The sequence below is a fragment of the Ranitomeya imitator genome, chromosome 8 (genome assembly GCF_032444005.1).
Source record: "Ranitomeya imitator isolate aRanImi1 chromosome 8, aRanImi1.pri, whole genome shotgun sequence".
Lineage (NCBI taxonomy): Eukaryota > Metazoa > Chordata > Amphibia > Anura > Dendrobatidae > Ranitomeya > Ranitomeya imitator.
The window spans coordinates 183,206,876-183,234,492 of NC_091289.1; the positions used below are offsets into that span (position 1 = coordinate 183,206,876).

The following is a 27,617-nucleotide window of genomic DNA, read 5'->3' on the forward strand; positions in this document are numbered from 1 at the left end:
TGTTTTGACTTTTATGTGGCGAGGTTGGTGTATGTGTGGTGAAATGTGTGCTGAGGGTGGTATATGTGTTCAAGCACGTGGTAGTGTGTGGCGCATTTTGTGTGTGTGTTCATATCCCCGTGTGTGGTGAGTATCCCATGTCGGGGCCCCACCTTAGCAACTGTACGGTATATACTCTTTGGCGCCATCGCTCTCATTCTTTTAGTCCCCCTTGTTCACATCTGGCAGCTGTCAATTTGCCTCCAACACTTTTCCTTTCACTTTTTCCTCCATTATGTAGATAGGGGCAAAATTGTTTGGTGAATTGGAAAGCGCCTCACAACATAGCCTATGACGCTCTCGGGGTCCAGACGTGTGACTGTGCAAAATTTTGTGGCTGTAGCTGCGACGGTGCAGATGCCAATCCCGGACACACACACACACACACACACACACACACATACACACATTCAGCTTTATATATTAGATAGTGTGATGTATATCAGCTCTGTGTAACGTCTCTGTGCTGACGGTTATGACGATGGCGGGGTCTAGGATGTCCAGCTACACCTCAGTGAGGAAACCAATTCCATATCCGTCATGTGGAGAAAGAAAGATTGTATGAGACACATGAATGATGGGAGGATGACTGTTTATTGGGTTATTATTACACCTGCCATGCGATCAGGTGGTGAGTGACGGTAGCCTCCCCACCGAGGACGGTCTGATCCCTGCCGTCACATCCTGTGATTGAAGCACGGCGTGTAAGCGTTTAATCTCCAGTTTCTGAAGTTCAATGATCCTTGCTGTTTCCTCCTCGATATTTAGCCGCAGCACCCCTGAGGCATGCGGATCGCTGATAGAAGACCCTGTTATAGAGAACACAGCAAATCTAATGTCCGCATATCTTATCAGACAACACAGCAGATAGGATGAAGTAAAGCAAGCTATCATACTCCAGTCACATTCAGAGCTGCAATCACAGTTCTGTTACCACAGCATGTCCTGCACTGTATTCACATCCTGAAGACTAACACTGCCATCACATTCAAAGCTGCATTTACAGTTCTGCTGCTACATTGTTACAGCAATTGGGTATGAGACCCTAAAACACTCTACACCCTACTGCACTGCACTCTGCTATAGTACACTGCGCCCTGCCACCATACACTGCGCCCTGCCACCATACACTGCGCCCTGCCACCATACACTGCGCCCTGCCACCATACACTGCACTCTGCTACAATACACTGCACTCTGCTACAATACACTGCACTCTGCTACAATACACTGCACTCTGCTACAATACACTGCACTCTGCCACAATACACTGCACTCTGCTATAGTACACTGCACCCTGCCACCATACACTGCGCCCTGCCACCATACACTGCACTCTGCTACAATACACTGCGCCCTGCCACCATACACTGCGCCCTGCCACCATACACTGCGCCCTGCCACCATTCACTGCGCCCTGCCACCATTCACTGCGCTCTGCCACCATACACTGCGCCCTGCCACCATACACTGCACTCTGCTACAATACACCGCGCCCTGCCTCCATACACTGCGCCCTGCCACCATACACTGCGCCCTGCCACCATTCACTGCGCCCTGCCACAGTACACTGTACTCTGCTACAATACACTGCACTCTGCTATAGTACACTGCACTCTGCCACAATACACTGCACTCTGCCACAATACACTGCACTCTGCACACAGTTGCACTATAGTGCACTGCTTTGCACAGGGGCGCATTCAGATGTCTGTATAATTTAGTCCGAGATCCGACTGCAGTGCACAGACAGGCCGCGGATCTCCAAACCCAAGCAAGACAGCTTCATAGAAATATATGACGTGGTCATGCTCGAGTCAGAAGACTCGTGACCAGTCTGTGCTTACGGTCTGATCTCGGACCAATTCATACGGACGTCTGAATATGCCCCTACACTCTGCACTGCTTTACACTCTGCTAAACTATGCTTTGCTACTTTACACTGCACTATGTTGCACTCCTTTGTGTTATACTGTCCTTTTCTGCACTACATTGAACTTTGCAGTACCAAACTGAACTTTGCTAGGCTATACTGTGTTGCACTCTGCTGTACTATACTGCACTCTGCTGCACTTTGTTGCACTCCTTTGTGTTACATTGCACTCTGCCGTACTACACTGCACTCTGCCGTACTATACTGCACTGTCGTACTATACTGCACTCTGCCGTACTACACTGCACTCTGCCGTACTACATTGCACTCTGCCGTACTACATTGCACTCTGCCGTACTACACTGCACTCTGCCGTACTACACTGCACTCTGCCGTACTATACTGCACTCTGCCGTATTATACTGGACTCTGCCGTATTATACTGCACTCTGCCGTACTATACTGCACTCTTGCCGTAATATACTGCACTCTGCCGTACTATACTGGACTCTGCCGTACTATACTGGACTCTGCCGTACTATACTGCACTCTGCCGTACTATACTGCACTCTGCCGTAATATACTGCACTCTGCCGTACTATACTGGACTCTGCCGTACTATACTGGACTCTGCCGTGCTATACTGGACTCTGCCGTACTATACTGCACTCTGCCGTACTATACTGGACTCTGCCGTACTATACTGGACTCTGCCGTACTATACTGCACTCTGCCGTACTATACTGGACTCTGCCATACTATACTGGACTCTGCCGTACTATACTGCACTCTGCCGTACTATACTGCACTCTGCCATAATATACTGCACTCTGCCGTACTATACTGGACTCTGCCGTACTATACTGGACTCTGCCGTACTATACTGGACTCTGCCGTACTATACTGCACTCTGCCGTACTATACTGGACTCTGCCGTACTATACTGGACTCTGCCGTACTATACTGCACTCTGCCGTACTATACTGGACTCTGCCGTACTATACTGCACTCTGCCGTACTATACTGGACTCTGCCGTACTATACTGGACTCTGCCGTATTATACTGCACTCTGCCGTACTATACTGCACTCTTGCCGTACTATACTGCACTCTGCCGTACTATACTGCACTCTGCCGTACTATACTGCACTCTGCCGTACTATACTGCACTCTGCCGTACTATACTGGACTCTGCCGTACTATACTGCACTCTGCCGTACTATACTGCACTCTGCCGTAATATACTGCACTCTGCCGTACTATACTGGACTCTGCCGTACTATACTGGACTCTGCCGTACTATACTGGACTCTGCCGTACTATACTGCACTCTGCCGTACTATACTGCACTCTGCCGTACTATACTGCACTCTGCCGTACTATACTGCACTCTGCCGTACTATACTGCACTCTGCCGTACTATACTGCACTCTGCCGTAATATACTGCACTCTGCCGTACTATACTGGACTCTGCCGTACTATACTGCACTCTGCCGTACTATACTGCACTCTGCCGTACTATACTGCACTCTGCCGTATTATACTGCACTCTGCCGTACTATGCTGCACTCTGCCGTACTATACTGGACTCTACGGTACTATGCTGCACTCTGCCGTACTATGCTGCACTCTGCCGTACTATACTGGACTCTACGGTACTATGCTGCACTCTGCCGTACTATGCTGCACTCTGCCGTACTATGCTGCACTCTGCCGTACTATACTGCACTCTGCCGTACTATACTGCACTCTGCCGTACTATGCTGCACTCTGCCGTACTATACTGGACTCTACGGTACTATGCTGCACTCTGCCGTACTATACTGCACTCTGCCGTACTATGCTGCACTCTGGCGTACTATGCTGCACTCTGCTACACTACATGGTTGTATATTTTCCCTAAAGTCTTACATTTCCCACAATGTATCACAATCGCTGACCATTCTGTGAGTTACTGGGGAGATGGCAGGAATGTGTGGAGTTTTGCACTGTGAACCCTTACAGAAGACTATGGGGTGTATTACAGATCGGCACGGGGTTGTGATCACATTTTCTGTGCCTAAGTCTCTGCCAGTCCATTGTGCCTCCAGCAATGATCTCCTGTCCTGTGAGTGGCTGTGTGATGATGGAGCAGCGTGTCCACCGGCCCAGTATTACAGAGGAATGATCACCTTTGGAGTCTGCCAGGCTACTCCTGCGGTTCTTCCTTTCTACCCCAAGCGCCACCTCCAGGTCATGGACCTTTGTACGACTGATCTTCAGCTCTCGACGTAACTCATTAATTTCCTTAATCAGTGTTACATTTTCCTGCACAAGACAAAGCAGAGACGGTGGGCTCACCTGCACGCTGCGGTCACATGGACAGTTCTAATATTTCACCTCCGCAGCCAGATGTCACATTGTAGTGGATGGGATTGGAGTAAAAGAGCGATCATAAAATGCTGCAGAAAATCACAAGTCCCTGAGGCCAAAGCAATGCATCATGTGATCACAGCCCCAGGGACAAGGGCAGACAGGGAAATGCATGTACTGTTGACGGATCTCCATCATGTGGTGCCTCTACCTGCATCACCCGGACGTTATCAGCACGGTGGATCTCTGTGTCCTTCACCAGCTTCTTCTGTAATGTGCTAAGGCTGCGCTCCAAGTGCTCCCGCTGCCGGGCAAACTCCCGCTGGATGTCCGCATCGATGCCCACAATCTCTGCCTGGAAGGAAGGAGAAGTACGAAACTTACAAGAAGATGCCCTGCTCTATGGCTCCACTGCGGACTGAGACGTCTGATGGGCACCAAGATGAGATAGTCAGGAAAAAGGATGAAAATCACGTTCTCAGCTACTGCCGGTGCTGGGAGCAATCCGGAGTCTTGTGTATAATGTAATGATTAACTGGAGTGAATAGCTGTTTATGTAATGGATGTGATACTGAGCACCATGCAGGAGATATATACAGTATACAGGAGATATATACAGACCCCTATATACAGAGATATATACAGTATACAGACCCCTATATAGGAGATACATACAGTATACAGACCCCTGTACAAGTGATATATAAGTATACAGACCCCTGTACAGGAGATATATATATACTGTACAGTATGCAGACCCCTGCACAGGAGATATACACAGACTCCTATATCCAGATATATACAGTATACAGCCCTGTATACAGGAGATATATACAGACCCCTGTATACAGATATATATACAGTATACAGCCCTTTATACAGGAGATATATACAGACCCCTATATACAATATACAGTATACAGCCCTGTATACAGGAGATATATACAGACCCTATATACAGAGATATATACAGTATACAGCCCTTTATACATGTGATATATACAGTATACAGACCCCTGTACAGGAGATATATATACTGTACAGTATACAGACCCCTGCACAGGAGATATATACAGACCCCAATATACATATATATATACAGTATACAGCCCTTTATAAAGGAGATATATACAGACCCCTATATATAGATATATACAGTATACAGCCTTTTATACAGGAGATATATACAGACCCCTATATACAATATACAGTATACAGCCCTGTATACAAGAGATATATACAGACCCTATACACAGAGATATATACAGTATACAGCCCTTTATACAGGTGATATATACAGTATACAGACCCCTGTACAGGAGATATATACAGGTCCTTCTCAAAAAATTAGCATATAGTGTTAAATTTCATTATTTACCATAATGTAATGATTACAATTAAACTTTCATATATTATAGATTCATTATCCACCAACTGAAATGTGTCAGGTCTTTTATTGTTTTAATACTGATGATTTTGGCATACAACTCCTGATAACCCAAAAAACCTGTCTCAATAAATTAGCATATTTCACCCATCCAATCAAATAAAAGTGTTTTTTAATAACAAACAAAAAAACCATCAAATAATAATGTTCAGTTATGCACTCAATACTTGGTCGGGAATCCTTTGGCAGAAATGACTGCTTCAATGCGGCGTGGCATGGAGGCAATCAGCCTGTGACACTGCTGAGATGTTATGGAGGCCCAGGATGCTTCAATAGCGGCCTTAAGCTCATCCAGAGTGTTGGGTCTTGCGTCTCTCAACTTTCTCTTCACAATATCCCACAGATTCTCTATGGGGTTCAGGTCAGGAGAGTTGGCAGGCCAATTGAGCACAGTAATAACATGGTCAGTAAACCATTTACCAGTGGTTTTGGCACTGTGAGCAGGTGCCAGGTCGTGCTGAAAAATGAAATCTTCATCTCCATAAAGCATTTCAGCCGATGGAAGCATGAAGTGCTCCAAAATCTCCTGATAGCTAGCTGCATTGACCCTGCCCTTGATGAAACACAGTGGACCAACACCAGCAGCTGACATGGCACCCCACACCATCACTGACTGTGGGTACTTGACACTGGACTTCAGGCATTTTGGCATTTCCTTCTCCCCAGTCTTCCTCCAGACTCTGGCACCTTGATTTCCGAATGACATGCAAAATTTGCTTTCATCAGAAAAAAGTACTTGGGACCACTTAGCAACAGTCCAGTGCTGCTTCTCTGTAGCCCAGGTCAGGCGCCTCTGCCGCTGTTTATGGTTCAAAAGTGGCTTTACCTGGGGAATGCGGCACCTGTAGCCCATTTCCTGCACACGCCTGTGCACGGTGGCTCTGGATGTTTCCACACCAGACTCAGTCCACTGCTTCCTCAGGTTCCCCAAGGTCTGGAATCGGTCCTTCTCCACAATCTTCCTCAGGGTCCGGTCTCCTCTTCTCGTTGTACAGCATTTTCTGCCACATTGTTTCCTTCCAACAGACTTACCATTGAGGTGCCTTGATACAGCACTCTGGGAACAGCCTATTTGTTGAGAAATTTCTTTCTGGGTCTTACCCTCTTGCTTGAGGGTGTCAATGATGGCCTTCTTGACATCTGTCAGGTCGCTAGTCTTACCCATGATGGGGGTTTTGAGTAATGAACCAGGCAGGGAGTTTATAAAAGCCTCAGGTATCTTTTGCATGTGTTTAGAGTTAATTAGTTGATTCAGAAGATTAGGGTAATAGGTCGTTTAGAGAACCTTTTCTTGATATGCTAATTCATTGAGACAGGTTTTTTGGGTTATCAGGAGTTGTATGCCAAAATCATCAGTATTAAAACAATAAAAGACCTGACAAATTTCAGTTGGTGGATAATGAATCTATAATATATGAAAGTTTAATTGTAATCATTACATTATGGTAAATAATGAAATTTAACACTATATGCTAATTTTTTGAGAAGGACCTGTACAGTATACAGCCCTTTATACAGGAGATAAATACAGACCCCTATAAAGCAGATATATAAAGACCTATGTAAGCAATAAATACAGACCCCTGCACAGGAGATATATACAGTATACAGACCCCAGTACAGGAGATACATACAGTACACAGACCCCTGCACAGATATATATATATACTGTACAGTATACAGACCCCTGCACAGGAGATACATACAGTATACAGACCCCTGTACAGGAGATATACACAGTATACAGACCCCTGTACAGGAGCTATATACAGTACACAGACCCCTGTACAGGAGATACATACAGTATACAGACCCCTGTACAAGTGATATATAAGTATACAGACGCCTGTACAGGAGATATACACAGTATACAGACCCCTGCACAGGAGAAATACACAGTATACAGACCCCTGTACAGGAGATATACACAGTACACAGACCCCTGTACAGGAGATATACACAGTACACAGACCCCGGTACAGGAGATATATACAGTATACAGACCCCTGTACAGGAGATATATACAGTATACAGACCCCAGTACACGAGATATACACAGTATACAGACCCCTGTACAGGAGATATATACAGTATACAGACCCCAGTACACGAGATATACACAGTATACAGACCCCTGTACAGGAGATATATACAGTATACAGACCCCTATATAGGAGATACATACAGTATACAGACCCCTTGTCACGATTCCCCTGACCGCTGTCACCAATGGGTCAGGATTCACACCGTGACCGTCACCCCTACGTCACGGATTGAGGTGACTTTAGGCCAACAGACGGCTATCACATGTGCAGGGGGGCTTATCTTGGTTATCCCTCCACTCCACGATGTGATGAAAAACCACACACAAGGCTATTGACCTCTTAGTTTACAGCAGGGGCTTATTCTAGGTATCCCACTGCTTTCAATATACCACAAACTTCAGGGATTTATGTATATCCCGCTTACAGTTCCACTTAACACTTGCAGTTCTCTGGCGCCCCCTTACTCTCAGGTCAGATTAGGTACTGCACCCTGGGTAATTAGTCGCCAGAAAGGCTGCCTGCTATGTACTGGCTATTGGGCACGCTGCAGCGACGCGATAACTACTCCCACTCAGGCAGGAACAATAATTATTAACCCCGCAGCCGCTTCAGCATCACCCAAAAGTCTGCACACTATCGGTATCACTGCCACCAGCTTCGATTAAACGGGTCCGAAGCTAACCCAACACAACAGTAACAGTAGTGTATTTTCCCTTCAAGAGACTTAGGGTACGGTTTAGAACAGGAGAACGGACTAATATATAATATTATATCCCATAAAAAATTAGGCAGTGCTTTATCAAAAATATTTTATAAAGATGTTATAAATGAGACAATTGCAAATATGTACATGGGTAATTATAACATAAAGGGAATAAATGAGAAAAGATAACACTCACATGTTAAAAGCATGGCGGACACCCCAGGCTAGTGCAGTTTCCATACATCCCAGTCCATGGGATGTACTCAGCTCTTCCAGGACCATAGGACAAGAAGTCCAGAAGAAGAAATCAAGCAGAGAGACTGAGCTAGGGAGCCTGCCACAATTTAATACCTTAAGGCTTTGACATCACAGAAGGGCTGGCTTATCCAGACCCTCCTCTCTCTACATTCTGAGTACTTCAATCTTAAATTTATCTACTTGCTATAACTTCGCTACAAAACATGACAGAGTCAGACTCAACCTATCATTCATCTCGGATTAACGTGAGCATTCTAATGAGATCAAATATGTCCTATCTGGGATACATATTTACAGAGAAAACCCTACTTCTTTACCAGACGGAGTTAGAAGCCCGAGTTTCAAGGGATGGGTAGATACACCGAGTGAGGATACGAATATATATTTTCGTATTTCTAGCTTAAATCGTTTGCCTAATATCTAACAAAAACTAAACAAAGAATCTTTCATGAATTTTTGGAGCCACTTTTCCAGTTCTAACTGGTGAAAGTGGGAGGGGTGAGGGACTTTCCTCTGAGCCTGGAATTTACGACCCCAGGGCAATAAAAACCCCTTCTAGCATACAGTCTGTAGCCCAGAGAGAAACAAGTAGAGTCAGCTAGTGAAGGGGGGGTTTAGCCCACCTCATGAGCTGAAGAGCAACTAAACTTATATGATATTTCATACCATATCGTGACACCTCACCCTTTTGGTGTGCGCTAGGGAGGCAGTACCCCACGGTATGCCTCCATGGGCACCTCAGTAGGTTCACCCTGGCGGGAGAGTCCATCTGCATTCCCATGCTCCCTGCCCGTTTTGTGTTCAATGGTGAAGTCAAACTGCTGAAGGGCAAGGCTCCAGCGTAGCAACCTGCCGTTGGTTCCACACATGGCATTTAGCCAGCGCAGAGGGTTGTGGTCGGTCACCACAGTGAAGGGGTGACCGTACAAGTAGGGCTGCAAGCGCTGCAGGGCCCAGACTATGGCCAGGCACTCCTTCTCGATGGTGGAGTAGGCCACTTCCCTCGGCAAAAGTTTCCGGCTCAGGTATAACACGGGGTGCTCTTGGTCCTCCGAGTCAACCTGGCTGAGCACAGCACCAAGGCCAAACTCGCTGGCGTCGGTCTGCACCAAGAACGGTCGACTGCTGTCGACTGCTTTCAACACAGGGGCGTTGCACAGTGCGGTTTTCAACGCCTGGAAGGCCCCCTCACAGCCATCTGTCCAGATGACGATGTGGGGTAGCTTCTTCCTGGTGAGGTCCGTCAAAGGTTTTGCCAGGCTACTATAGTGCTGTACGAAGCACCTATAGTACCCTGCAGTGCCCAAGAAGGACATCACCTGTTTCTTGGTCACGGGAGTGGGCCAGTTCACGATCACTCCCACTTTGTCAGGCTCTGGCTTCAGGGTGTTCCCGCCTACCCGGTGCCCCAGGTAGTGAACCTCCCTCATGCCCATCTGGCACTTTCCCGGCTTGATAGTCAGTCCTGCTTGGTCAATTCGCCTGAGCACCTCCTCGAGATGCTGCAGGTGTTCCTTCCAGGAGGGACTGAAGATGGCAATGTCATCCAAGTACGCCACGGCGTACGTCTCCAGTCCCTGAAGCAGGAGGTTGACCATCCGCTGGAAAGTGGCAGGGGCATTCTTCATGCCGAAGGGCATGACCGTGGACTCGTACAGTCCAAAGGGTGTGATAAAGGCGGACTTCTCCTGCGCCTCGGGGCTCAGGGGAATCTGCCAGTATCCTCTACTCAAATCCATTATTGTCAGATATTTTGCGCCAGCTAACTTCTCAAGCAGCTCCTCGATGCGCGGCATGGGGTGCGCGTCAGAGGCTGTAATGGCGTTGAGCCCCCTGTAGTCCACGCAGAACCGGGTGGTCCGGTCCTTCTTTGGCACGAGAACTACAGGTGAGGCCCACGCACTCTTTGACCGTCGAATCACCCCCAGGTGTAACATCTCATCGATCTCTTGGCGCATAATCTGCTGCACCTGGTCAGAGATTCGATAGGGTGTTCGCCGTAGTGGGGCGTGATTCCCGGTGTCCACCTCGTGGACTGCTAACTGAGTCCTCCCAGGTCGGTTGGAGAACACAACCCGGAAGGGTTCCAGGGTGGTTTGCAACTGCACCCGCTGGGGTTCAGTTAACGAGGCGCTTACCTCCACATCCTCGATGGACCCATTGGCCTTGGCTTGGGCCAGCAAGTCCAGGAGGGTGTCTTCCTCACCGTCTTCGGGCAAGCTGCAGACCGGTAGGACGAAAGGTTCACGTTCGTGATGAGCCTTCATCATGTTGACGTGAAAGGCCTTTCGCCTACCCCGAGCGTGGTCAAGCGTGACCATATAACTGACCGGGTTGAGCTGTTGATGGATGACGTACGGGCCCTCCCAGGGGGCCTGAAGCTTATCCGTTGGTACGGGGACCAGCACCCACACCTTTTGACCCACGTGGTAGGTCCGCTCCCGGGCGTTCTGGTCGTACCAGTGCTTCTGATCAGCCTGAGCCTGCGTCATGTTGTCATGCACCAACTGCGTCAAGGTCTGCATCTTGTCACGGAAGCGCATGACATACTCCACTATGGACACTTCAGAAGGGTTCGGCTCCTCTTCCCAGGATTCTCTTACCAACCCAAGGGGTCCCCGAACTCGCCTGCCGTACAGGAGCTCGAAGGGGGAGAACCCCGTCGAGGCCTGCGGAACCTCTCGGTAAGCGAACAGCAGGTGTGGGAGGTAACGCTCCCAGTCGCGCCCTTGAGTCTCAACCAGCATGCGTAGCATCTGTTTGAGGGTACCATTGAAGCGTTCACACAGGCCATTGGTCTGTGGGTGATACGCACTCGATACCAGGTGCTTCACCTGCATTCTCTTACAGAGAGCCTCCATTAGGCGAGACATAAATTGGGTCCCTTGATCAGTAAGCATTTCCCTGGGAAACCCTACACGTGAAAAGATGGCCAACAGGGCATCTGCCACCTTATCTGCCCTAGTTGAGGACAGAGCTACTGCCTCTGGGTACCGGGTAGCGTAGTCTACCACAGTAAGGATGTATTGCTTTCCAGAGCTGCTGGGGACGGCCAGCGGGCCCACAATGTCCACCGCGATCCTCTGGAAAGGCTCCTCTATCACTGGCAAAGGGATCAGGGGAGCCTTAAGAGCAGGCCCCGCCTTCCCCACTCTTTGACAAGTTATACAGGAGCGGCAGTAGTTTGACACATCTGTCCCCATCTTAGGCCAATAGAAGTGTTGAGACAGCCGGGCCTTAGTTTTGCTGATCCCCAAGTGTCCAGCTAGCGGGATCTCATGGGCAATCCGCAACAACTCACCACGGAATTGCTGCGGGACGACCAGCTGTCTTTCCCTCAACCACTCCTTTTGTGATTCTCCGGGTACTGTCTCCCGGTACAACCTTCCTTGTTCCCAGAACACCTTCTCCTTATCAGTCTCGGAGAAGCGCGTCCCGGCGAGTTGTCTCAAACTCTCTAGGCTCGCATCTGTGTGCAGAGCGGCCTGAAACTCCTGGCTAGGGGAAGCCAGAAGCGATGTCAGGGTCCCTTTCCCACGGGAACCCTCTTGGACCTGCTCTGGGTCCACCTCTGGTTCAGTCACAGTAATGACTGAGGAGGGTCCGGAAGGCAGACAGTTATCTGCGTTCCGGGCACTCTGACTGCGGGTGACAGCAGCTACGTAGGCTGTCTCCCTGGGGGTTTCTACAGTCCCATCAGCCGGCGCTGCTATGGGCTCTACCTCCCCATCCACCCCCAACACTTCAGGGGCAGTGCTACTTATGGGCCAGTTACCTTCCTCGGTGGCACTGGTCACTTTCATGGCATCACCTTCCTCACGGTTCCCATGCATCTCCCCATTTCCTGTAGCACCGACACTTGCCCCTGTTAGGGGTTCCTCAGCCGTCTCACTCCGCAGAGCGACGTGGCTGGGCACGCCTGTACCTATGGACACATTAACCTTCACAGAAAAATCATTATCAGGTTCAGCTGGCACAGGTACAACATTTTCACCATCAATCCTAGGGAAAAAATGGTTATTAGATGCATCATTACAAGATAAAGCATGGTCAGGTAACACATGCGATCTCCCATCATCATCATCAGGGTTAACGTTACCCTTATTAGTAGATTGGGGAGGGGTATCAGTGACGTAGTATGCAAACATCCTCCCCAAATCAGTCCCCAACAAAACATCAGTGGGCAAATTATCCGACAGCCCCACTTCCTTCACCCCGCTCCCAGCACCCCAATATAAACCCGGGCCATCGGTAAGGGACAGCTGATGCCCCCAATCCCAGTGACAGTTAGGGTTTTCCCCGGAATGATTTCTTCAGGGGCCGCCTGTTCGGGTCGGATGAGGGTTCGTTCAGCCCCGGTGTCCTTGAGGCCTGTAGCAACATGGCCTCCCACAGTGACGGGCTGTACGTTGTCACACACCCTCCCAACCACACCACCCACCAAAAGAACTGCTGCATTAGGCCCTGGGGCCTTGGCTGGGGGGTTCTTCGGCCTGTCTGGACAGAAGGTACTGATATGCCCAGGCCGCTTGCAGTAGTAACACTGGCGAGGTTCGGTGGTAGGTCTGGTGTTGTTGGCCACAGGGCCAGGACCTCTGGTGTGCTGGCTGGCAGGGGTACTGGCGTTGGTTGCAGGCTTACCCCCTCTCCAGCTGGTGGTGACTGGCTTCCGCACTTCCGATCTACGGTTGGCCTCATAGGCATCGGCAATCTGCGCTGCTTTCGTCACGTCTTTGGGTTTTCTGTCCATCACGAACTGTCGCACCTCAGCTGGGCAAAGATGAAAGAACTGGTCTTTGATCATCAGGTCTCGCAGCTGTACAAAGGTGGTCACTGACAGTCCTTGGGTCCACTGGTCAAAGTGGGTCCCCAGTCCATGCACCACATCACTGTAACTGTCGTGTGGGCCACGTTGGAGGGTCCGGAACTTTCTACGGTACACCTCGGGTGTAAGCTGGTACTTGGCTATCAGAGCCTTTTTGATGGCCTCATAGTCACCATCTTGTTCTTGAGGGAGGGCAGCAAACGCCTCCAGAGCTTTACCTCTCAGCCCTGGTGTCAGGTATCGTGCCCATTCATCTGTAGGCATCCGGTACTGTCTGCAGGCTTTCTCAACGGCCCGCAGAAAAGTGTCCAAGTCCCCGTCCTTCTCCATAACAGGGAAGTGATCTGGCCGGGGCTTAGGTATCTGAGCGCTGCTGGGCTCACGTCTCTGGGCGGTGGAGGGCATCCCCCCTTGCCGGAGCATCTCCAGTTCATGTTCTCGCTGGGCTTGGCGCTCGGCTCTCTCAGCCTCCCGCTCGGCTCTCTCAGCCTCCCGCTCGGCTCTCTCAGCCTCTCGCTGGGCCTCTCGTTCGGCTCGGGCCTCCTGCCGATACTGCTGAATCAGCCGTAGGCGTCCCTCATGGTCATCAGTGGGGAGTTCTTCCAAGGCCGCCTGCAGGTGGGGGTCCAATTCGCCCGGATTGCTAACAGGGCCAGCATTCAGTGGTTGGACCTCTGCTGCAGCACCATGTTCGCTGGTGCTGGCTTCTGCGGCCTCTGCGCTCTGAGAGCGGTCTCGAGCGGCTTCCCATTGCACCAGATCTGCGACCAGTTGGGCTTTGTTTTTGCTTGCAAAGTCAATGTGCTGTGTCTTGCATAAGGCAACAAGGGTGTCTCTGATCTGCTGCTCATAAAAGGTTTCTCCCAGCACAACCATGGTTGCCAAATAAAAGATAGGATAGAAAAACGAAGAGAAAGGGAGGGGATAATTACCAGTACGCAATTGTCTCAAGACTAATAAAACACTGAGTTCGTTCTCCAAACTTATTTGCGAAGAGTCCTCGCAAGAACTTTCTGCAAGTTTTTAGTGAGAGGAATGATTACTCAAACCAAATCACTAATGCTCTAAGATATCCCACCGCCTTGCCACCAATTGTCACGATTCCCCTGACCGCTGTCACCAATGGGTCAGGATTCACACCGTGACCGTCACCCCTACGTCACGGATTGAGGTGACTTTAGGCCAACAGACGGCTATCACATGTGCAGGGGGGCTTATCTTAGTTATCCCTCCACTCCACGATGTGATGAAAAACCACACACAAGGCTATTGACCTCTTAGTTTACAGCAGGGGCTTATTCTAGGTATCCCACTGCTTTCAATATACCACAAACTGCAGGGATTTATGTATATCCCGCTTACAGTTCCACTTAACACTTGCAGTTCTCTGGCGCCCCCCTTACTCTCAGGTCAGATTAGGTACTGCACCCTGGGTAATTAGTCGCCAGAAAGGCTGCCTGCTATGTACTGGCTATTGGGCACGCTGCAGCGACGCGATAACTACTCCCACTCAGGCAGGAACAATAATTATTAACCCCGCAGCCGCTTCAGCATCACCCAAAAGTCTGCACACTATCGGTATCGGTACCAGCTTCGATTAAACGGGTCCGAAGCTAACCCAACACAACAGTAACAGTAGCGTATTTTCCCTTCAAGAGACTTAGGGTACGGTTTAGAACAGGAGAACGGACTAATATATAATATTATATCCCATAAAAAATTAGGCAGTGCTTTATCAAAAATATTTTATAAAGATGTTATAAATGAGACAATTGCAAATATGTACATGGGTAATTATAACATAAAGGGAATAAATGAGAAAAGATAACACTCACATGTTAAAAGCATGGCGGACACCCCAGGCTAGTGCAGTTTCCATACATCCCAGTCCATGGGATGTACTCAGCTCTTCCAGGACAATAGAACAAGAAGTCCAGAAGAAGAAATCAAGCAGAGAGACTGAGCTGGGGAGCCTGCCACAACTTAATACCTTAAGGCTTTGACATCACAGAAGGGCTGGCTTATCCAGACCCTCCTCTCTCTACATTCTGAGTACTTCAATCTTAAATTTATCTACTTGCTATAACTTCGCTACAAAACATGACAGAGTCAGACTCAACCTATCATTCATCTCGGATTAACGTGAGCATTCTAATGAGATCAAATATGTCCTATCTGGGATACATATTTACAGAGAAAACACTACTTCTTTACCAGACGGAGTTAGAAGCCCAAGTTTCAAGGGATGGGTAGATACACCGAGTGAGGATACGAATATATATTTTCGTATTTCTAGCTTAAATCGTTTGCCTAATATCTAACAAAAACTAAACAAAGAATCTTTCATGAATTTTTGGAGCCACTTTTCCAGTTCTAACTGGTGAAGGTGGGAGGGGTGAGGGACTTTCCTCTGAGCCTGGAATTTACGACCCCAGGGCAATAAAACCCCCTTCTAGCATACAGTCTGTAGCCCAGAGAGAAACAAGGAGAGTCAGCTAGTGAAGGGGGGGTTTAGCCCACCTCATGAGCTGAAGAGCAACTAAACTTATATGATATTTCATACCATATCGTGACACCCCTGTCCAGGAGATACAGTATATACAGTATACAGACCCCAGTACAGGAGATATACACAGTATACAGACCCCTGTACAGGAGATATACACAGTACACAGACCCCTGTACAGGAGATATATACAGTATACAGACCCCAGTACACGAGATATACACAGTATACAGACCCCTATATAGGAGATACATACAGTATACAGACCCCTGTACAGGAGATATATACAGTATACAGACCCCTGTACAGGAGATACATACAGTATACAGACCCCAGTCCAGGAGATATATATGCAGTATACAGACCCCTATATAGGAGATATGTCTATGTGGACTCACTGCGTCACTCTCTTGCACGTATTTTGTATACAGCTCCCGGATATTGTCCTTCAGCTTTTTAGGCTCCTGGATGAATCCGACACAATTGTGCAGATCGGTCTTGAAGCGTTTAACCAAGGCTTCCACGTCACGGACCTGCGGACAGGGCAGAATCCACGTCACATGATAATGAGGGATCCAGGGATCTTATATCCAAATCTTTAGAGAAGAAAACCCGCCATCATTGTAAACACCACTGGTTACTGCTAGTGCTGCAATGTGACAATCTGGAGCCTGAGAGTTAACAGATATTCTGTACGCAGCTTTGGATGTGAATGGAGTAGAGCACATGATGTGAGTACGGGGTCTAGATGTAATCCTCACCTTCTGCCTCTCCTTCTGCATCTCCCGCTCGGTGGCTTTCAGCTTCTGCTTCAGTTCTGTGATGTTCAGATCCAGCTGTGTGTTCTGCTTATGGAAACGCTCCAGTTCTGCCTCCATCTGATGCAGAGACCATCAGAAATAGACAATTATTCTGATATCAAATATTATGGGGAGGAATAAAAAAACATGACATCTCACAACTGAAGGGGGTGACAGAAGGAGCCCCTTATATGCTTAGATGTCAATATAGACCATGGTATCTAAAGGGTTAAACCGAATGGATAATTGAGAATGCAATGCTTCATTTCCCCAATAGAGGCGCTGCAAGAAATTAAACACTAGTCATGTTTCCCCCCAAATTATAGATAATCACGAAGGGGTGCCAGAAGTTTGATTAACTTATCTTTATCGGACCTTTCCAATAAAACAAAATTGTATAAAAAGTGGGGGATCCCTTTAAAGGACATGGATACCTTCGGGAACATTTTCATATTGTACTTAAACGGATGAATTTTTGGCTAAAAGTAATTTGTGCAAATAGGTTTCATGCAAAAATGTAGCACAGTTTGGGTTTTACGTGCTTTTTTTTGCATCTCTGCACATTCATGGCTGCGTAATGAGCTAACCGAGAATCCATCAGTGAGCTTGTCCTAATGGGGAGTCTGGAACTCTGTCTTTTTATGAACTCTGTGCTGATTCATGGTCACATGACAATTGAGCTGATCTTTGATGTTGTGATATATTAAGCTGAGAGGAGCTTAGAAAAAAAAGATAAATGAATTAGAAACTCCCCGTGAGAACGAGCTCACTGATGGATTTTCAGTTAACTCATTCTGCAACCAGCAATGTGCAGGGAAACAAAGAGCCTGTAAAAGCCAAGCGATGGAACATTTTTTAATGAAACCGAACTGCAAAAGCAAAAAAATGTGCTTATTCTAAAATACATGTATTTAAGATAAAAAAAATGCTGGTTTTAGCCAAACAGAGGAGTGGAAATAATTGCTTCCTGATCATCTGAAGGGAGATGGTCGGTGCTGTGTCACCTCCTGGATCTGCTCCTTCATCTCCTTGATGTCGTTTTCTCGCGGCTCGATCTGCTTCTTCAGTTCCTTGATTTTATAATCCAGAACGAACTTGAATTTCTCCAGCTCCTGATTCTTCTTTTTCAGATCGTAGATTCTCTTCTCCTGGAAATCCCAGAGATATCGAGATGTGAGCTCCAAAATGTTCCTAAAACGACCTCAATACACCGGCGACTCATTATGACAACCTGTGTGAGCAGTTTCCATTCATTGGCAGTGCGCAGAGTTCTTACCTGTACCGCGCTGGGGAAATCTGCTCATCATCTGCTGTCCAGGCCTCACCTTGTCCTGTATGGTCTCATCCCTCTCCTGAATCTCTCTCTTCAGCCCCTGAATGTCCTTATCCAGAGACTTGATCACTCCCTGCAGCTTCTGCTCCTCCGTCTTCAGTTTCTCAATGTCTGCCGCCCGCTCCTCAATGTCTTTCTGTAGACTGCTGAACTACAGCGGGAGACATGGAAGAGGATTACACCTGTCATTTCCTTGCACGGTTAGATTTCAGATATTTCAACAAATTCAAATCTGCAGCGGAAAAATCTGCACAAAATTGTTCATTTCTTTCTGTGGATTTAACTGTGGACATTCTGCAGGTTTCACTCTCTGCATTGCATCCACACAAACGATCGTCCTGGCAGCTGCTGCTGGCTCCGGACTTTATGCACAGTATAATATGTCAATGTTTCACCTTTTTTCTCATAATTCCACTCTCCCCCTTCAGTCGCAGGGAATTCTCCCTCTCCTCCCGCAGTCGCCGCTCATATTTTATCTTGATGTCCTGGATCTCTCTGTCTCCATCCTCTTCTATCTGCTTCTTTGTTTCTTCAAATTCTCTCAGCTGCTGACGAGCTTCATCCTGAGTCTGAGAAAAGTGGGAAATGTTTTGTAATTCTCCGGCCGGGTGGCGTTGGCCGTCATCGTCCTCAGTACCAGACATGGATGGCATTCTCACCAACCCCGTCTGCAAATGTCGGTCCTGACTTATAGGATATGTCCAGTCCCATCACTAACTCCCTGATCGCTGGGGATCTAAAGCAACTTCTGCTTTCATATTTTCAACATTTCTGTTTGCTGTCACTGAATGTTTCTACCATGAATTGTCTTCTGTCACTGCATTCATCTCTTATATGACAGGTGCCATCTACCTGGCTGTTTCATGCAACCCAACTCTTTTATGAAACAGCACAAATTTCGTCCTGGCACTGCGACCCTCCAGTAAAAAAAATATGCAAATTATTACCTATCCACAGGGTAGGTATTAACTTGATTTTTGCTACTAGGACCCCCAGCGATCCTGAAAACAAACTGTGGAGAGCTCCATTTTAATGGGTCAATAGTTCTGTACACACACCAGCGCTCCCTTCATTTCCTCAGATAGCGATTGTGTTCAGCTGCGGCTGCCAGTCACATAGACAATGAATGGAGCGGTGGTCTGCGGATGGGAGCATTGCTCCATTCACATGATATCTTGAACTTATGATACAACCCCTTTAAACTTGGTGCAAATCCAAACACAGCGCCTGATAATGAGTGGTGCAAGATGTACTGTAGGTCCTTTGTTTTAGATACTGGAGATGGTTCCAGATGCCAGACCCCATGATTAGACATATAGTTATCATAAGAAAACCCTTAAGCCCCCATACACTTTAGATAACTGAGGGTCACTATCTCGCCCAACTCTCCGCCTGCTCTGCTGAGCGCTCCTGTGTTCCCTATGATAGGGCCACTGTCGAACATCTCTGAAGGTAGCTTATCTCCAGAGAGCACAAAGACGGTCGGTCAGAAATTCTTATCCTCCACACTGGTATCAACGGGTCTATCGGTCATAAGACTAAAGGTACCGTCACACATAGCGACGCTGCAGCGATACCGACAACGATCCGGATCGCTGCAGCGTCGCTGTTTGGTCGCTGGAGAGCTGTCACACAGACAGCTCTCCAGCGACCAACGATCCCGAGGTCCCCGGTAACCAGGGTAAACATCGGGTAACTAAGCGCAGGGCCGCGCTTAGTAACCCGATGTTTACCCTGGTTACCATCCTAAAAAGTAAAAAAACAAACGCTACATACTTACCTACAGCCGTCTGTCCTCGGCGCTCTGCTTCTCTGGTCTGGCTGTGAGCGCCGGGCAGCCAGAAAGCAGAGCGGTGACGTCACCGCTCTGCTTTCCGGCTGACCGACGCTCACAGCCAGAGCAGGAGGAGTGCAGAGCACAGCGCTGGAGGACAGACGGCTGTAGGTAAGTATGTAGTGTTTGTTTTTTTTACTTTTAGGATGGTAACCAGGGTAAACATCGGGTTACTAAGCGCGGCCCTGCGCTTAGTTACCCGATGTTTACCCTGGTTACCAGCGAAGACATCGCTGAATCGGTGTCACACACGCCGATTCAGCGATGTCTACGGGGAGTCCAGCGACGAAATAAAGTTCTGGACTTTCTTCCCCGACCAGCGACAGCACAGCAGGGGCCTGATCGCTGCTGCCTGTCACACTGGACGATATCGCTAGCGAGGACGCTGCAACGTCACGGATCGCTAGCGATATCGTCTAGTGTGACAGTACCTTAATGTGTATGTAGGAGAGTAAAGGTACCGTCACACATAGCGACGCTGCAGCGATACCGACAACGATCCGGATCGCTGCAGACACAGACACACAGACAGCTCTCCAGCGACCAACGATGCCGAGGTCCCCGGTAACCAGGGTAAACATCGGGTAACTAAGCGCAGGGCCGCGCTTAGTAACCCGATGTTTACCCTGGTTACCATCCTAAAAAGTAAAAAAACAAACGCTACATACTTACCTTCTGCTGTCTGTCCTCGGCGCTCTGCTTCTCTGGTCTGGCTGTGAGCTCCGGGCAGCCAGAAAGCAGAGCGGTGACGTCACCGCTCTGCTTTCCGGCTGACCGACGCTCACAGCCAGAGCAGGAGGAGAGCAGAGCACAGCGCTGGAGGACAGACAGCGGTAGGTAAGTATGTAGTGTTTGTTTTTTTACTTTTAGGATGGTAACCAGGGTAAACATCGGGTTACTAAGCGCGGCCCTGCGCTTAGTTACCCGATGTTTACCCAGGTTACCAGCAAAGACATCGCTGAATCGGTGTCACACACGCCGATTCAGCAATGTCTACGGGGAGTCCAGCGACGAAATAAAGTTCTGGACTTTCTTCCCCGACCAGCGATCTCCCAGCAGGGGCCTGATCGCTGCTGCCTGTCACACTGGACGATATCGCTAGCGAGGACGCTGCAACGTCACGGATCGCTAGCGATATCGTCTAGTGTGACAGTACCTTAAGGGGTCCTCACCTGCTGAAGCTGAGACGTCTTCTCGTGGAGTTTAGCCTCATAGTGTTCGGTCAGTTCCTCCAAGGCCTGGGTCTTACTCTCCTCCAGCTCATGCAGCTGCCGCTCATCATCCTCCTGCATCCGCTGAGATTTTACCTGTAGCTCCTGATACTTCTCATACTCCAGCAGCAACTTCTGGTTATTTGCTGCCTCTACAAGAAAAGTGAGGAATCCCCAAAGTCAGCCAAAAACGAGAGGACAAATGACTGACGACGACCAGCTCCAACCTCAGATCATCATCTGCGCTTAAGACTCATTCAGAAGTCAATGATTTCTCTCAGACGCAAAAAAAAAAACAGTGGACGGGAATATTGTTGTTTAGATCCATCCTTTACAGACTTATTACTTCTCACATCGGAGGCTTTACTACTATTGCATCCAGTCTAGATCATTCTCTGTGAGCTATAACCTGGACCTATGATGCCAGGCTATACTGGCAGCCATATTGGTTGTCACTAAGCTAAGATATAAGTAAGAAAACAAATTAAACAATTTAAAGAAAGAGAAAATACTTACAAATGTACAGTTACAGATGACCTTCTCATTTTAGAGGGAATTCACAAAAACTACAAAAAGATATGTGATGGCAAAATCTATCTATCTATCTATCTATCTATTATCTATCTGTCTATTATCTATCTATTATATGTTATATATCTATCTATTATATATCTATCATCTATCTATCTATATATCTACTATGTATCTATCTATTATGTATCTATTACCTATCTATCTATCTATTATCTATCTATCAGTCTATCTATCTATTACCTATCTATTTATTTATTATCTATAATCTATTTTTCTATCTACGTAAAAAACCCAACAATACATATCTGTGTGACTGCTTTTGTCTTCAGATATCTGATGTACATGCACCACCCTGTACCTAGATCCTGCAGCTCTTGGGAATGTCTTTCTATGACATCAGCTACATCTTCCTGATGTTTCAGGTCCTGTTTCTCGGCTTCAGCCTTCAATACCTGAATGATGGGAATGATGGTGATCATTGAGCTTCCATCAGAGGATGAGAATTATTGGGTGCGGGTCACAATTTTCATACCTGGTTTGTTGTTTTCAGAACCTCCATTTCCTGGATGAACTTCTCCGTTAATTCCTTTAATTTCTCATTGTAGTTCATGTCTTTCAGTCGGAGCTGATACTCGCTCTCCATCTTCAGCTCCTCCACACGTGTCTTCAGCTCCAGCATTACCTGGTTCTATATCCAGTGATGCAAATACAATATATTATATATTATATGGCTCCACGTGCAACTGGGCATGAAGGGTATAGTAATCGTAAAGGACGTATAGTAAAAGTAAGGACATATACTCCTATACTCCATCATGGACAATCTCTAGATCACAAAATGTCACGCTTCTTAGACCCCCAGAGACCAGCTATAGTCTGACGGGAACCTGACAGCACGTATTCATTTTTTCCTGCAGCGCCACCACAGGAGAAATTCAGTATTAGGCCACGTCACACATTCAGTATTTGGTCAGTATTTTACATCAGTATACAGTGGGGCAAAAAAGTATTTAGTCAGTCAGCAATAGTGCAGGTTCCACCACTTAAAAAGATGAGAGGCGTCTGTAATTTACATCATAGGTAGACCTCAACTATGGGAGACAAACTGAGAAAAAAAAATCCAGAAAATCACATTGTCTGTTTTTTTAACAATTTATTTGCATATTATGGTGGAAAATAAGTATTTGGTCACAAACAAACAATCAAGATTTCTGGCTCTCACAGACCTGTAACTTCTTCTTTAAGAGTCTCCTCTTTCCTCCACTCATTACCTGTAGTAATGGCACCTGTTTAAACTTGTTATCAGTATAAAAAGACACCTGTGCACACCCTCAAACAGTCTGACTCCAAACTCCACTATGGTGAAGACCAAAGAGCTGTCAAAGGACACCAGAAACAAAATTGTAGCCCTGCACCAGGCTGGGAAGACTGAATCTGCAATAGCCAACCAGCTTGGAGTGAAGAAATCAACAGTGGGAGCAATAATTAGAAAATGGAAGACATACAAGACCACTGATAATCTCCCTCGATCTGGGGCTCCACGCAAAATCCCACCCCGTGGGGTCAGAATGACCACAAGAACGGTGAGCAAAAATCCCAGAACCACGCGGGGGGACCTAGTGAATGAACTGCAGAGAGCTGGGACCAATGTAACAAGGCCTACCATAAGTAACACACTACACCACCATGGACTCAGATCCTGCAGTGCCAGACGTGTCCCACTGCTTAAGCCAGTACATGTCCGGGCCCGTCTGAAGTTTGCTAGAGAGCATTTGGATGATCCAGAGGAGTTTTGGGAGAATGTCCTATGGTCTGATGAAACCAAAATGGAACTGTTTGGTAGAAACACAACTTGTCGTGTTTGGAGGAAAAAGAATACTGAGTTGCATCCATCAAACACCATACCTACTGTAAAGCATGGTGGTGGAAACATCATGCTTTGGGGCTGTTTCTCTGCAAAGGGGTTAGGACGACTGATCCGGGTACATGAAAGAATGAATGGGGCCATGTATCGTGAGATTTTGAGTGCAAACCTCCTTCCATCAGCAAGGGCATTGAAGATGAAACGTGGCTGGGTCTTTCAACATGACAATGATCCAAAGCACACCGCCAGGGCAACGAAGGAGTGGCTTCGTAAGAAGCATTTCAAGGTCCTGGAGTGGCCTAGCCAGTCTCCAGATCTCAACCCTATAGAAAACCTTTGGAGGGAGTTGAAAGTCCGTGTTGCCAAGCGAAAAGCCAAAAACATCACTGCTCTAGAGGAGATCTGCATGGAGGAATGGGTCAACATACCAACAACAGTGTGTGGCAACCTTGTGAAGACTTACAGAAAACGTTTGACCTCTGTCATTGCCAACAAAGGATATATTACAAAGTATTGAGATGAAATTTTGTTTCTGACCAAATACTTATTTTCCACCATAATATGCAAATAAAATGTTAAAAAAAACAGACAATGTGATTTTCTGGATTTTTTTTTCTCAGTTTGTCTCCCATAGTTGAGGTCTACCTATGATGTAAATTACAGACGCCTCTCATCTTTTTAAGTGGTGGAACTTGCACTATTGCTGACTGACTAAATACTTTTTTGCCCCACTGTATATAAGCCAAAATCTGGAATGGAACAATCAGAGGAAAAGTATAATAGAAACAAGTCACCACTTCTGCATTTATCACCCACTCCTGGTTTTGGCTACAAATACTGATGTGAGATACTGTCCGAATACTGAACGTGTGAACGTGGCATTATACAGCATCTGGTGCCCACATCAATTTAAGTATAACTCCTATCATTCACCTAGATGTACAAATAGATATAGTGAGCAGATGTATGTGGTGATGACGTGATCCCTCACCTTCTCCTCCAGGTCTGACTTGGTAATCAGGACTTCCTCTGCATATATCAAATCTTTATCCCGCTTCAGACCTCGGCTTTCTTTGTCGGATATTTTCCACACCATGAGACACCCGTCTTCAGATATGGACAGGAGGTTCTGGTCATCGTATGTCACCATCAGCTGGAAGTCAAACAAGACCTTTATGTTGTAAAAATGCCAGCTTTCAACAATGCAGTATAATGGGGTGAAATCCACAAACAAAACCTTATGTCCCTTTCATGCAAGGAAGGCCAAAAGATGAAGCCATGTGCCCAGACAGTGGAGGTATCTGTCAGGAAATGCTCTCTACATATACGCTAAGCTAGAAAGTTTGCAACATTTTGCCTGCATGACGTACAATGGACAGAAGTCGACCTCTTACCCTGGTGACTGGAGCGGCGTGTGCCTGGTACTCGTTGTATTCCCTATGGAGAGGTAGCGGATATTTCATGGAGCGCACTGTCCCGGTGGACGTGCCAGTGAAAACCATGCGTCCAGAATGAGAGATGGCAACGGCAGTATAGGTCACATCGAAGGAGGAGGCTTCCCGTGACACCTGAGATGGACAGAGACCAGCACAAGATGATGTCTATACCTCTATACATATTAATTCCTTTACACCAGGTCACGTTTCCTAGTACCCAGGATGTCAGGGCCATGATCACCATCACTCTCTACACCAGGACCTGTGTCCCTGATGATGGCATTGAGATGGTAAATCTTCCTGCCTTACTAATAGAGTTGATCCTAAGGATTTGCACTGCTTTGCTCTGGCATCCAGTCTGGAGCTCTGTGCCAACCACACTAGAGTAGCCTTCTCTTCTGTCTCAGCATGTCGGGGGTCTCTGACATCATGACATTGAGTGAAGTCTCATCACTAGGCCTCATGCAACATCATAAAGTGATGTCATGACGTCAAAAGTCCTTCTAAATGCTGCAGGCTCCCATGATGGCAGGCCAAAAATACCAGCTGGAGAAGTGAATATCGCCCTGGTCAGACGGCCCCGGTGGACTGGATGTTGGATCAGGGCAGTGTGAACCATTTTGCTCAGTGAGTATCAGTTTTCAGGGCCTATGTCTACTGCATGGTCACCTGCGAGTCACTAATCTCCTTCAGCGTCTGGTCAGATCCAACAGCGAAGATGATTTTGGAGTCAGGGGACAGGGCCACGCTGCTGTAATTGCAGGACTTCAGTACACACTCGGACTCCCTCTTTCCGGTCAGCGAGTTCCACTCATAAACTGCTCCATCCAGGCCGCAGGATACCAGCTTACTGTCATCGGCACTCCAGACCACTGAGCGCACCTGTCACATCAATGGCAGCATTCAGTGGAGTTATTGGCATTGGTGACGGCGACATCAGGATCAGACGCACCTTTCCGTTGTGGCCTTTCAGGTTGATCACATTCTCGAAGGTTGTTGTGGAGTAAATATGGATAACGTTGCCATTCACAGCAGCAAAGAGGTGTCCTCCGTGACTAAAGACGCACTGTAATGAGAGGGTAAGGTGAGACACAGAGGACCATGAATGGAGAATGTGGCTGGGACGGACTATAAAGCAATTTAATGTCATCGTTATGACTCTTTACATGAGCGCTGGCACAAATCTGCGCTTCCGCATCACCCTGTGCATGTGTTGTAAGCAGATTGTGCTTCAGAATTTATCTTAGAAATTAAAATAGAAGACAGAATAAGAATACCGCAGACCCGATACCTGCAGCATGTTCATTTTTCAAATGGATGCAAAGTTTCTATTTTTAATGCCATCCTGACACTTTCTTTCAATCAATCTGTAGATGTGGATAATTTTAGAACCACGAAGACAAATAGACCCCTAAAAATTAACTTTTATTAGACAATTAAAAGTGTACGACTCAAAACAATCTTCTAAAAATAGTGTTCAAGAAGGTGTAATCAATCGGGGCAAATGAGCTAAGGTCCAATTCATTGCAATCGATTCGGATGACAAGTTATGGACACCAAGTCTTCAAAAAAGCCTCAATGTTTGGTAAATAAAGTGATACATGTTGAGTAAGGCATCAATTCACACGTAAGGTGCCTATAAGTAACTCTGAGAATCAAGGAAACATGCAAGAAAATAGAAGCCGGGACACAGCCCAGACGGGTCACTCCTTCAGAGTCTAAACATGGGTCAGTGTAAAGCAGCACGCCCTAATCAAATGCGGGTCGCAAATATATATTCCTCATATCACACCTGATACTCAACCTGTTCAGCAAACTATACACACAGTGTTTAGACAATCTGATATTGTCCCATAATCAGGGGCACATGTCCATCACAGCCATTAATCTGGAGTTAATACTCCATGATACTCATCAGCCGTCAGTAGAAACCATTCCTTCATCCCGACGTGTTTCGCCCTGTAGCTCTCAGGGTTCATCAGGGGACCCATAAAGGATGACAATGTCCTTCATGAGGCCAAAGAAAGATGCTGTGTGTGGCGTCTTACTAAGGGGCGCCACCATTTCCTCCGAATCGATACATGGCCTTATATGAATGCAGCCTTGTATAGGGCTAGACACGTACATTTGTGAGCAGCTCGTCTTCTGCAGAACCTTATTCTCTTTTTCCCATTACGGATATATATACCGTGCTTGCTTTTCACCATTGTGCTTTTTAAAAATAGTATAGGGGTCTAATAGGGCTTTCAAGACTACTGACGTGGAGCGGGGCGCCATATCGCCAACATTAGGGTGTCAACCTCAGGTAGGATGATCATTAGGGACTCAATAGCCCTTGTAATTAATCATTTATATGGACCTTGGTTCATTTGTGACTATGCCCTGATCTGCTCCGATTGGTTACACCTTCTTGAATTGGATTTTTAGAAGATTGTTTTGAGTAGTACACTTTTAATTGTATAATACAAGTTAATTTTTAGGGGTCTATTTGTCTTTGTGGTTCTAATGATATTGAGGCCATGTCGTTCTATCTATTCTTAGGTTTTCTTTCAGATG

At 47.1% G+C, this 27,617-nt stretch overlaps 1 protein-coding gene across 1 annotated transcript in view; it reads right to left on the reverse strand.

Annotated features, from left to right (window-relative positions):
• Positions 1-614: 614 nt before the first annotated feature.
• CFAP57 (cilia and flagella associated protein 57) overlaps positions 615-27,617 on the reverse strand; it is a 34,246-nt gene continuing 7,243 nt past the window's right edge. The window contains exons 9-23 of the mRNA XM_069738085.1: positions 26,014-26,127; positions 25,731-25,943; positions 25,020-25,193; positions 24,617-24,778; positions 22,294-22,449; positions 22,120-22,213; positions 21,189-21,379; positions 18,578-18,751; positions 18,175-18,333; positions 17,854-17,997; positions 16,811-16,927; positions 16,448-16,582; positions 4,477-4,620; positions 4,085-4,220; positions 615-848 (exon numbers count right to left, since the gene is read on the reverse strand). Of these exons, the coding sequence (XP_069594186.1) occupies positions 664-848; positions 4,085-4,220; positions 4,477-4,620; positions 16,448-16,582; positions 16,811-16,927; positions 17,854-17,997; positions 18,175-18,333; positions 18,578-18,751; positions 21,189-21,379; positions 22,120-22,213; positions 22,294-22,449; positions 24,617-24,778; positions 25,020-25,193; positions 25,731-25,943; positions 26,014-26,127 (2,298 nt within the window). The 3' untranslated portion in view covers positions 615-663. The remainder of the gene's footprint in view (positions 849-4,084; positions 4,221-4,476; positions 4,621-16,447; positions 16,583-16,810; positions 16,928-17,853; positions 17,998-18,174; positions 18,334-18,577; positions 18,752-21,188; positions 21,380-22,119; positions 22,214-22,293; positions 22,450-24,616; positions 24,779-25,019; positions 25,194-25,730; positions 25,944-26,013; positions 26,128-27,617) is intronic.